We start from the raw sequence: 12800 nt of genomic DNA, 5'->3' as shown, positions 1-12800 counted from the left end.
AGTAACTGGAGATACTTGGGAGTTGAATTAGAGAAGACTGATTGTGGTAGTTGAAGGAGGGAGAGTAGCTAAGATGCCTCCCAAGTTTCTTGGGAGACCAAGTAATTGGAAATAGTTTTCTTCTATTCCTAAATCATGCTGATGACATATGTGTTCTATTTTTAAATTTTTCGAAATAGTGTAACTAGACTAAAACATCCATATTATGATCATTGTTGAGTAGCTTTAAATATGTACTTATATAATAAGAAAGGCCTCAAACATAATCTTTGATACTTTTCTTTTTAGGTTGAAATGGTTTTAACCGTGTTTGTAACTGGTAACTATTAAGGGGAAACCAGTGACTAGTATTTACTTCAGAGAGTAATTCATAATTACTGGGGTTTGTTTTTTTTTTTTTTGGATAAAGGAGAAGGAAGTCAAATATACAAAATCTGTTTGTGATTAATTGTTAATTGTGACTTAGAATTGTTGCATTTTTCATAATCATGTTGTGTATATGCAAGGTGCTGCTTGTAATTTAGGATTACAAGGATAAATGAGTATTGTTACTTTTTTTTTTTGCCATACTGGGGATAGAACTCAGGGGCATTCTACACTCCCAGCCCTATTTTTTTATTCTTTATTTTTGAAACAGGGTCTCAATAAGTTGAGGAGGGCCTCACTAAGTAGCTGAGGCTGTCCACGATCCTTTGGTCTCAACCTCCCAAATGCTGGGATTATCAGCGTGCACTACCATGCCTGGCGAGGATTATTACTCTTAAAAGAGCTAAAGCACTAGTAATAAACAGACATATTAGCTTATGATTACATGTTATATCAGCTTTGTGATAGAAATATACACAAATGGTCTAGAGAAGATTCCAAGCTAGTTTTTTTAAAAAGCTAATTTTCCCATATTTAAATTTTGAAAATTTCTAACTCTATAGAAAGTTAAGAGGACAGCATACACCTAGATTTATGAATTGTTAACACTTTGGCATATTTGCTCATATATGATAGAAAACATATACAGTGATATATGTGCTTATACTACATATATGATAAACATATACAAAATAAATGTGATAAAAAAACATATCAAGTAAACATACTTGACAGCTCTTACAGGTAAACCTCAGTAAAATGACACTTGACTCAAATATTTTAGCTTGCATGCCTTAAAGAATAAGGACAGCAAAAACTGAGATTTAAGAAGGAAGACTGCTATTTGTTATAGATATGCTCTTGGCTAGTTTGTTTGTTTGTTTTATGGTACTGGGGTTCCTGGAAACCCTTCTACCTCCGGGCTACACTCCCAGACACCTATTTTTTATTTTTTTTAAATCTGGAAACAGGGTCTCCTAAGCCAGCACGGCTGGCTCGAACCTGCGCAATCCTCCTGTCTCTGCCTCCCAAGCGCTGGGATTACAAGTGTGTGCCACCACGCCCAGCTCTTAGCTAGTTTTGAATTTAAGGATGTTCAGCAGCAAACTTTTTAAAGTTTTTATTCTGTGGAAATAATGTATAAAATATTTACGCATCTGTTTCTGTTTTTAGACTGGGCTGGTTTAGATGAAGATGAAGATGCACATGTCTGGGAGGATAACTGGGATGATGACAATGTAGAAGATGACTTCTCCAATCAGTTAAGGTAAATCTTATGTCAGATTTTCATTGTATCTCAATGTTGTTATAAGTATGGAATATGTAACTTTAAAAGTAATTGATCTCTTAAAAGAATTTAATCTTTGAAGTAGATTTTTAATTAAATAAGGTAATACATATTACCTTCATCTGCGTTTCTAAACATGAGTACTTTGTGTAATTGCATACAAATTTTATTCCAACTACTCTTTACAAAGATAGTTAAGTAGAAACTCATTTGCTTTTTTTTTGTCTTTATGAGTTTCTGTCAGTGTTAATTTTCTACCAATATTGACTAATTTGGCAGAAATTAGAGTGCTAAGGGTCCCAGTAGATTGATGATTTTTAAATTGAAATGGAGATTAGGGTCATGAGAGTGAACTTTGTCATATTCATGTGCAAATGTACCTAATTTTATTTATTTATTGAGATAAAATTTATATAGCAGAATTAGCCATCTTGAGGTATATAATTCAATACCATTTAGTACATTCACAATCTCGTGCAGCTATCAGTTCTGTTTGGTTCCAATATTTTTTGCATTCCAAAATGAAATGCCATACTCATTAACCTGTTTTTCCTCAAAACGGCTAATCTGTTTGCTTTTCCATCTTTTCCATATGGATTTTCCTATTCTGGACATTTCATATAAGTGGAATGGTACAGTATATGTACTTGTGTGTCTAGCTTCTTTCACTTACTGTTCATCCATGTAATAGCATTATTCCTTTTAATGGCTCGATATTCCTTTATTCCTTTTTATGGCTGGATAACACACTATTTTATGGATATGCCATATTTTTATTAATGTTAGACATTTCGGCTTTTTGGCTCTTGTGGATAGTATACTGTTAGCCCGACGTGGTGGCACGTTTGTAATCCCAGCATTTGGGAGGCTGAGAATTTGGGAGGATTGCTGTTTGAGGACAGCCTCAACTAATTAGTAAGGTCCTTTGCAACTCAGTGAGAGACTGTTTCAAAATAAAGAATAAAAAATGGGGCTGGGGATGTAGCTCGGAGGTAGAATGTCCCTGGGTTCTATCCCCATTTCTGCAAAAAAAGAATTAAAAAATAATAATATGTTGTACTCATTCATTTATTGTATTCATTGTGAATGAATGTGTATGTACATGCATTTTGAGTATCTATTTTCAGTTTGGGGGGGATATGTACATAGAAGTAGAATCACTAAGTTTTATGATAATTCTATGTTTAACTTTTTGAAAAACTGCTAAACTGTTTTCCACAGTGGCTGAAAATTTTTACATTCCTACTAGCAATGTATGAAGTGTAAAGGCTCCATTTTCTCCACATACCAAAACTTCCTGTTTTCCACTTTAAAAAAAAAAATATAGCCGCACTCTAAAAAAATATACCCATCCTATAAGTGAAGGCTATAAAAAATCTCATTGTGATTTTTATCTTAATTTTCTTAATGACCAAGCTTTTCATATGCTTGGCCATTTGTATATCTTCTTTAAGAAATCTCTGTTTAAGTGCTTTTCCAATTTTAAAATGGATTAATATTTCTTATTGAATTGTAAGGCTTCTTTATATGTTCCTAGTACTAAACTCAGATGCATGATTTTTAGATATTTTCTCCTGTTCTGCTAGGCTGTCTGTTCAGTTCATAGTCTCATTTGCACAGAAGTGTTTACTTTTCCTGAAGTCCGATCTTCTTTTGTCATTTGTGTTTTCAGTGTCATATTTAAGAATTCATTGCCAGATTCAAAATACTGAAGGTTTATCCCTATGTTTCCTTTTTTTTCTTTCTTTTTTTTTTTTTTTTTTTTGGTGGGTCTGGGGATGGAACCCAGGAGCATTCAACCTCCGAGCTACATACCCCCTGCCCTATTTTTTATTCTTTATTTCGAAACAGGTTCTCACTAAGTTACGGAGGGCCTCACTAAGTAGCTGCGGCTGTCCACAAACTGCAACCCTCCTGTCTCAGCCTCTAGAATGCTGGGATTACAAGTGTGAGCCACCACGCTTGGCTTCCCTCAGTTTTCTTGTAAGAGTTTTATCTCTTATAAGTAGAGCTTCAGTCCATTAAGTTAAGTTTTGTATGTGATATGAAATAAAGGCCTAACTCATTCTTTTGTGTGTGGATATCCAGCTGTCACTGCATTTGTTGAATGGACACTTCTTTCTCTCCTAATTTTATTATGATTCAAAGCATATTTGTCTTGGACACAGGGATATCTAAGTAGACTGCAACATGCTTTGTTTAAATTAAGATGAAGTATCGGGCGTGGTGGCGCACACTTTAATCTCCGTGCTTGGGGGGCGGAAACTGGAGGATCGTGCAGGTTCAAAGCCAGCCACACTGGTTTAAGGGACCCTGTTTCCAAATAAAAAAGTATAAAAATAGGTCTGGGAGTGTGGCCTGGAAGTAGAAGCGTTTCCAGGAACTTCATTACCACCACCACCAAAAAAAAAAAAAAAAATGGCTGGGCGTGGTGGCGCACGCTTGTAATCCCCTCCCTTGGGAGGTGGAGACAGGAGGATCACACAGGTTCCAAGCCAGCCGCGCTGGCTTAAGAGACCCTGTTTCCAAATAAAAAAGTATAAAAATAGGTCTGGGAGTGTATCTTGGAGGTAGAAGGGTTTCCAGGAACCCCAGCACTACCAAAATAAATAAATAAAGTAAGTAAGTAAGTAAGTAAAATGTCTATTACTCGTTCAGAAGAGAAGTGAATAATTTATAATAAGTTTTAAGGATTTATTTGTAATGGTGATAATAATACTACCTTTTGTGCACTGCATTTTTATAAAAATGGGTTGGAAACACCTATATTCTAAATACTTTTTAGAACTTTGCTGAAGACTGATAATAATTTTACTCATTTTCTTTGTCCTTCTTTTGGAAATAGTACAATTTACTTTACACTGTTTTTCTGATAACAGGTCTCAATGTTTTCTTGGATTGCTGTTTGAGGTTTTGTTTTTTTATTCTTCTAGTATCATGAGATATAATTACTCAGAGCCTTAAGACTTTCATTTTAGAGTTACTACACTTTGGTTTTTAATTTTGTCTTAGTAATGTTTTTGCTTTTATAGTTGTATGGGCACGATAACATTAGCTGTTGAATAATAGTTCTACTTTTTCTCAAAATCTGTTAGCACTATATTTCTAAGCAATGGACCAATTCTTTTTCATTCTCTTTGAATAAAAGATGGTTCTTAAACTAACCCTTTTGTTGTTTTTATAAATCTGAATCCATGCTAGGATAAAGTTAATTCTACTTATAGATGCTCCAGCATTTTTTTGCATTTATCTTTTATTTATATTCTTTTAAAACAGCCACATCAGAGAATGCCTTGCTACCTTTTAAATATGCATCCCTCTTTCTTCCTCCTTAAAGGCATATTATGCTATTAGAGTATTTATTTTCAGACCTTATAATGCTGTTGAGTTGTAGTCTGTTCTTAATCATGTGACAGGGTTTTTTTTATTTCTGTTATATTTCTAAAATTTTAAAAATTGAGGCTAAATGAGTTTTTCTTTCTTTGCCATTCAAAATTAAATTTCTCCAGAGTTTTAATTTCTTTTGTCTCTTCACTTGTCATCTAATAGCACCTTTCTCTTAAAAAATTACTGAAGATGGTATTGAATAATTATGACTTTTTAACAGGGATATTTAGTAGTAAATGTATTAATAATTGAATTTCTCATCGTTACTACTTCTTGCTGTTTTACTTACTTAAAAACATTCTCCATATATTCTTTGTGGCTTTTTATTCTTTTGTGTGTTTTTATAATACACCTCCAAGTACTCTTACTTTTCTCTGTTGTGCTTCTGCTCTTTGGTTTATGGATTTCCTTAAGTGTATAAATTGTGATTCATCCATTGGTGATAAAGTGTTTTATTTCTATTTCTCTATTTGAGTCATGAGTTTTTCCCACTGAGGTTATTTATACTAGTGCTGTCAAGTAGAACTTACTATGGTGATGGAAGTATTCTGTAAACTACCCAGTCCAATTCAGAAGCCATTAGTCACATCTGGCCATTGAGCTCATGAAATGTGGCTAGTATAGATCAGGAACAGAAAATTTTATTTAACTTAAATAGCAACATATGACTATCATTGAACAACAAAGCCTCAGACAATTTTTGCTTTAAAATTTTTGTCTTGATTAACAAGTCTGTAAAGACGGTATTCTTCGTATTTAAAATACATAGAGCTCCTTACTGTTAAGGCAGCACAAGCTATGGTTTAAAAAAAAAAAAAAAACTATTTTGAGCCGGGCATGGTGGCGCATACTTGTAATCACAGCACTTAGGCTGAGAAAGGAGGATCGCATAGGTTCGAAGCCAGCCTCAGCTACTTAGTGAGGTTCTCAGCAACTTAGTGAGACCCTGTTTCCAAATAAAGTATTAAATAGGTCTGGGAGTAGATCCCGAAGGTAGGAGGGAAAAATCAATTTTCTGTTTTCTGACACTAGTTCCTAATTCCGTCTAAGTTTGGAAAGGCAGCTCAGACTTACGATTCAGTCATACTGCTTGGATTCCAACCCTGTATCTGTCTCTTATTTAGCTGCATGAACCCTGAGCAATTCACTTAGCCTTTCTGTGTGTGCCTCATTTTTCTTACATATAAAATGTAGATAATAATTAGTGCTTTATTCATTGGTTTATTTATAAAGGAGCTAATATGTGTGAAGTGCTTAGAGTATGGTGTGTTTTAAGTAACTTAGCAAAAATGACATAGCAGGCTGTCCACTTGCCTTTTTCTCTTTTAGCATAATGACCTTTAACAAATAAAACCAGATTAAGGCCATCTGTATTTCCAAAGTAACTGATGTGATATAATTTGTTTCTGTATAGAACAGGAAAAATAGTAGTATGAGTTTTTTTTCCAACTCTGTGTTACATCTAACATAAAAATTCTATGAAGACAGTATAGTTTCTGATTATCCTATCAGGTATGTAACTACTCTAATAAAGCTAAGAACCTAAAAGTTAGTCTAGTCTTTTTTCTTGTCTGCAAAAGGAGTGCTTCTCCTTTTGTTTCAAATACTCTGCATTAACTGTATATGACTTTTAATAATCCATTTGTGCTGGAGTTTCTCTTTTTCTATTCTTTTTTATTTTTTTGAAACAATGTCTCTAAGTTGCTGAGAGTCTCACCATGTTTCTCAGGCTGGCTGCAAACCTGCTATCCTCCTGTCTTCAGCATCTTATTTCACTGGATTTTTCCATTCAGCACTCATGACATTACTATCTTTGCTTTTTAGTGGTTTCAATTTAGTTTTTTGTTCCTCCTACTTGTAAATTCTAGCTTTTTCTCTAAGAATTTATAGTTTCCTTATCTCCCATTGTGTTCACAATTTATAAATGTAATTTGTGACCGTCTCCTATTAGAAAAGCAAATATGCACAAACCTAAAAGATAAATTTGGTACACTTATATATTTATTTATTTATTAGTACTGGAGATTGAACTAGTGGCATTCTACTGCCAAGCAACACCCCCATCCCCTTTTAGTTTTTTATTTTATTTTTTGTTTTTAAACAAAACAAACAGGGTCTTACTAGGTTGCTGAGGCAACCTAGTAAATCTGCAATTCTTCTATCTTAACCTTCCAAGTACTGGGGTATGGGCCATCTAGCATCTTAGGTTGAACTTCAGTGTTTTGTTGTTAAAGAGATAGTAAATAACCTTCAATGATTTTGTTAAAGGGAGCAGAAGGTTAATGTTAAAGGGAGCAGAAGGTTAATGTTTAAGAAAGTTTTAAAATTATATTTAAAATAGGGAAAGTATAAAATTTAGCATGAGATAAAACTCAGACAATTAGCACATTCCCTGAAGTTAGATAACGAAGAGTTTCATAGGAGACATTTGAGTTTTTTGTCATCAATGAAAATAGAAGCTTTTAGGTTTTTCTTTCAGCCTTAGTTCTTATGTTAATACTACATCATATTAGTATAACTTTCTCTCATTTTAGTCCTCAAAACAAAGGAGATAAGTTGATATATGAAAGGCAGATATTACAATCTTCCATTTTTAATGGGGAAGGAAACAAGCCTAAATGAAGCAATTTAGTTAAACTTAGCAAAAGAAGGGCCAGAGTCAGAAATTTTTAATCTAATGTTTATACCACCAGCCCACATTGTGCTTTGCAGTCAAGTAGAAGACAAGTATGAATCATTTTAATAATCTCTAACCTTGATGTAATACTTGGCAATTAGGTCAGTATTTGTATTATAAATAACAAAATTTTAAGAAAGTGAAGAAGTTTGGAGAATTAAAGAACAATCTCCTATCGTGTATTTTTTGCATTATGGTTACATTGGATAATGTATTAATATCTTAGCCAACTTATACTTGAGAACAAGTCTTTTTTATTTTACTAGGTATAGTGATATGGAGAGCACATTAATATTTTTTTTACATTTAAATAGTGTCTTATTAGAGGGTGTCCTTCTAATAATTTTACCACAAACTTTTTATAAAATTTGGATTGTAATAGGTAGGTTGCTGGCAATATTTGGAATGGTCATTTTTTGTTTTTTATACTTTTATTGGTACATTATATTCTCACATCATAATGGAGTTTATAGTGATAGTGACATATAGCACCTAGCACTTGGGTTATTTAAATAGTTGAAGTTCGATTATAAGATTAACATTCATGCACATGTGCAGATCAGCAATTGCAGTTGACATTCTCAAAATATGACAGAAATGTCATGTTGAGTAAAATTGCTCAATGATGAAGTGTTTTTTTAATGTATGTTTGTTTATACCAGTATAAATTTGAGAGTTTTGGCCACATTTGAACTTAGGAAAATAAAGCTCTATTTAATACCTAGGACACTTATTATTAATTTTTTTAAATTTTTTATTTTTTCTTATTGGTGCACTGTATTCATACATCATAATGGGGTAAAAAAAAAAAAACTTTTGTAGACATACATGCACACATCGCCCAATGAGCTCCTACCCAGTCCCCACCCCGTTCCCTCCCCATCCCTCCTTCCCATGCTTGGCTTAGTGGTTGACATCTAGTTTTATAGCAATTTATCCAATATTAACGATGATAATCTCACATAACAGTTTCATTTGTCTGATACCAAGCTTTTGATGACTTAAAGATAACATTTCAATATTTTTTTTGTTTTCTTTCTTACCAGAGAATATTTTTTCTTTATTTTTTTTTAGGTGAAACTATCATACATTTATTTATTTATTTTTTAGAAAAAATCTATCCTAATATAGAATATGGAATCTAGATACCCAAAACAATCTCGAAAAAGAACAAAGCTAGAAGATGTATATTTTCTGATTTCAAGCCATATAAAGCAACAATAATTGAAACAGTGTAGTACTGTTCTAAAGGCAGATATATAAACCATTGGAGTTAAATAAAAGCCTAAAGATGAATTCTTCCATATATTGTCAAATTATTTTTGACAATGTTTCCACAAACATTTGGTGGAGGAAATAATAATCTTTTAACTAAATATTGTTGAAAAATAATAATTACATGAAAAAGAATAAAATTGGACCCTTACCTAACACCATATACAAACATTAACTCAAAATAGATAAAAGACCTAAATATAAATCTTAAGACTCTAAACTTTTAGAAGAAAATCTGGGTCATAAAACCTCACAACATTGAAATTGGCAGTGATTTCTTGGATATGATTTCTTTCTTTTTTTTTTTTGTGGTACAGGAATTGTTTTTTTTTTTTTTTTTTTTTTTTTGGTGGTACTGGGGTTCCTGGAAGCCCTTCTACCTCCGGGCTACACTCCCAGACCTATTTTTACATTTTTATTTGGAAACAGGGTCTCCTAAGCCAGCGCGCGTGGCTGGCTTCGAACCTGCGCGATCCTCCTGTCTCTGCCTCCCAAGCGCGGGGATTACAAGCGTGCGCCACCACGCCCAGCGTTTGGATATGATTTCAATGGCACAGGCAACAGAAGGGTAAACAAACTCCCTAAATATTAAAAAAAATAAATTGTATATCCAAAGACAATGTAAACAGAGTTAAAAGTTACTGATAGAATGGGATAAAATATTTTCAAATGCTTTATCTGAAGGTATATTAATATTCCAACTAAAAATTCTAAAAATTAGCAACAATAAAAGCAAACAGTACAATTTAGAGATATATAAAAGACTAACATAAATAGTGAATCTCCACAGATAACCAATCTTAGTTGTCTGTTGGATGGAAAATCTTGTTTCTCTGGTTCTGGTGTGCGTTACCTATTTCTTCTTTGTAGTTAATCTCTTTGAGTATTTTCTCTAGTGATGGTTTTGAAGACATAAATTCCTTCAGTTTCTGTTTGTCATGGAAGCTTCTTATTTCCCCATCTAATTTGATAGAAAGTTTTGCTGGGTAGGAAATTTTTGGCTGGAAGTTGTTTTCTTTCAGAGTTTGGAATATGTTACTCCAAGCCCTTCTGGCTCTTATGACTTGGTTTGGGAAGTCTGGAGTGATTCTAATTGGTTTGCCTCTGAATGTCACTTGGCCCTTTGTTTTTGTTGCCTTTAAGATTCTCTGCTTGGCTTCCACATTGGTCATTTTGACAATTAAGTGACATGGGGATCCTCTTCTCCGATCCTGTCTAAATGGAGTTCTAATAGTTTCCTGGACCTGTGAATTGACCTCTTGTTCTATGTTTGGAAAATTTTCTGCTATTACTTCCTTGAAGAGATTGTTGATCCCTTTGGTTTCACCTTCTTTTCCCTCCTCTATTCCAGTTATTCTTAGGTTAGCTCTCTTAAAAATGGGCCCATATTTCTTCAATGTCAGATTCCTGCTGTCGGATTTTTTTTTTCTAAATTAGAAACTATGCATTCATTTTTGGAGTGATCATCTTCTAAGAGTGAGATTCTATTCTCCATGTGGTCTAATCTGTTGTTTGTACTTTGAATTGAGGCCTTTACTTCATTAATTGCATCCTTTATCTCTTTTTGGCTCTCTCTGAATTCTTTTCGAAACACCTCTATTATTTCTACAGTTATTTTCCTGACTTGATCTTCTAGAAATCTCTGATTTTCTGTTTTATCGGGTTCTGATGTTGTGGGCATTCATTGCTCCATTGTTATTCCTCTTTCCCATGATTTCGGGAGTTTGTGCCTTCTCTGGGTTCTTCCCTTGGGTGACTATGACTTCACTTAAGGTGCTCTGGATCTCGAGTCTGTGGTATCTAAGTTTCCACTACTCTTTTACTAGGTTGTATCGCAGAGTCTCAGGCCCAGGGAGTCAATAGAGGATGCTTCAGACCATGGGGGTGCCAGGTTGGGCGTTCTCCTATGGTGTGATATCTCTGCCACCACCACTCCCCCACAGGGTCAAGTCCCAGGGAGTGCAGTACTGGGATTTCTTCTCTAGGGGCCACAATATGACTCACTGTTGTTGAATGCACAGATGGAGCTGTAGTGGACTCCATGAATTCGCTGCTGCTGCTGCCTCTGGTGGCAATATGGCGCCGCTGTCACGCCCTCAGCCATGAGTCTGGCGTATTTCTTCTCTGGTTTTGAGCTACGCTCTGAGTCCCTGCAGAGTGTGCTGAGCCCAGCCACTGGGAGCTTTAGATGCTCCCTGCGCCGAAAAATCTGCCGAATTCCACCCAGCTGTTCCGCAGTGGCTCACCTCAGCTCGCTGTCCGCCGCTCCTCTCTGGAGCCTGGTGGGCTGTTGAGTGTGTTGGTCTAGAGCTGCCCGGTGAACTCACCGTTGCCGCTGGCAGTAAGGCGCTGCTGCCGCATCCTCGGGTGTGAGGCCAGCATATCTCCTCTGTGGCTCTGAGCTCCATTCTGAGTTCCTCTCCTCTCTGGGGCCTGGTGCGGAAAGGGAAAATGGCGCCCGCTGCTCCGTGCCGCAACTCCAGCAGCAGCACTGCGGTCTGGTTTCTTTCTGGTGTCTTGTTTTTCCAGCCCTCTTTTTCTCTGTCCCTTGTAATTACATTTTTTGTTTCTCTGCTGATGGTGTTTTCTGGCTATGAAAGGCACTGATTTTGTGGTAATAGAGATTGGTTGTTAGCGGGGCTTGTAAGTCCCGCTTTTCTCTATCGCCATCTTCCCGGAAGTCCTTATTATTAATTTTGACTACATGTAGTTAACACAAAATTCTCATACCTTCTTAACTCAATGTTTTTCTTACTTAGAACAGTGGATTTATGTCAATATGGAAAGCAGTCTATTTATTCTTGTGTATATAAGAGATGATTTTATAATATAAAATCTCAAAGGATGTGATATGAACATGTACTTAGCTCTAAGGTTAGAGATGCTCAGAATTTATGGTTAAGGGCCTGGGGGCATATCTGGTAGAGCATCAGCTTGGCACTTGAGTCCTGAGATCAATCCCCAGTACCACCAAAACAAAATGTATGCTTAAGTGTGTATCAGGAGCAGTGCATTTATATGGTTGGTATTTGGAGGATAGTGGTAAATCCCTCATGGTTCTTAATATCAAAGAAGATAGATGAAATTAACTAATGAGAAATGCAAAATTGTATTAGTATTACAGTGATTCATATCCAATTTCCTTCTTATATAGGTTTCTTTTTAGGGGTTAAAATAAAGCTAGTTGGTAATATTTTAAGCAGATACTTCAGGCATAGCTCAATGATTTATTTACTGATTGAAGTATTACTTAAAACGTGTTTCATTTTTCATAAAGAATGTCTTGTGATATGATGTTCTTTGTGTTCTTTTATAGAGCTGAACTAGAGAAACATGGCTATAAGATGGAGACTTCATAGCATCCAGAAGTGTTGAAGCACCCTAAACTTGAACTGTATACTAAATGTAGGACAGAGAAATTTCGTTTTTATAACAAAAAATAAATGTTTTCCTGTAATCTTGGTTTGGTTCAGAAGTCTTGATCTTTGACTGTCTAATCGTGTGTGTGTGTGTGTGTGTGTGTGTGTGTGTGTGTGTGTGTGTGTGTGTAAGAGAGAGAGAGAGGAGAGGAGAGGAGAGAGAGAGAGAGAGAGAGAGAGAGAGAGAGAGAGAGATATTGAGAAGTCTTGATCTTTGTCTAATCATTAATGTTTGTGGGGGGGGGTACTGGGGGTGGAACCCAGGGGCTTTTCTATGTCCGAGTTATACTCCCGGAGCTATTTTATTTTATATTTTATTTGGAAACAGGTTCTCACTAAATTGCTGAGAACATCACTTAAGTAGCTGAGGCTGGCTTTGAACCTGTGC

At 35.2% G+C, this 12800-nt stretch overlaps 1 protein-coding gene across 1 annotated transcript in view; it reads left to right on the top strand.

Annotated features, from left to right (window-relative positions):
• The window catches only part of SEM1 (SEM1 26S proteasome subunit), a gene marked incomplete at both ends in the record, with an annotated part of 30344 nt that extends 17992 nt beyond the window's left edge, over positions 1-12352 (top strand). Inside the window, 2 exons of the mRNA XM_080701561.1 lie at positions 1540-1633; positions 12310-12352. Coding sequence (XP_080557687.1) covers positions 1540-1633; positions 12310-12352 — 137 coding nt within the window. The remainder of the gene's footprint in view (positions 1-1539; positions 1634-12309) is intronic.
• Positions 12353-12800: the final 448 nt, after the last annotated feature.

The sequence above is a fragment of the Muscardinus avellanarius genome, assembly GCF_963383645.1.
Source record: "Muscardinus avellanarius genome assembly, chromosome: 9".
Classification (NCBI taxonomy): Eukaryota; Metazoa; Chordata; class Mammalia; order Rodentia; family Gliridae; genus Muscardinus; species Muscardinus avellanarius.
This window is presented reverse-complemented; position numbering and strand designations above follow the sequence as displayed.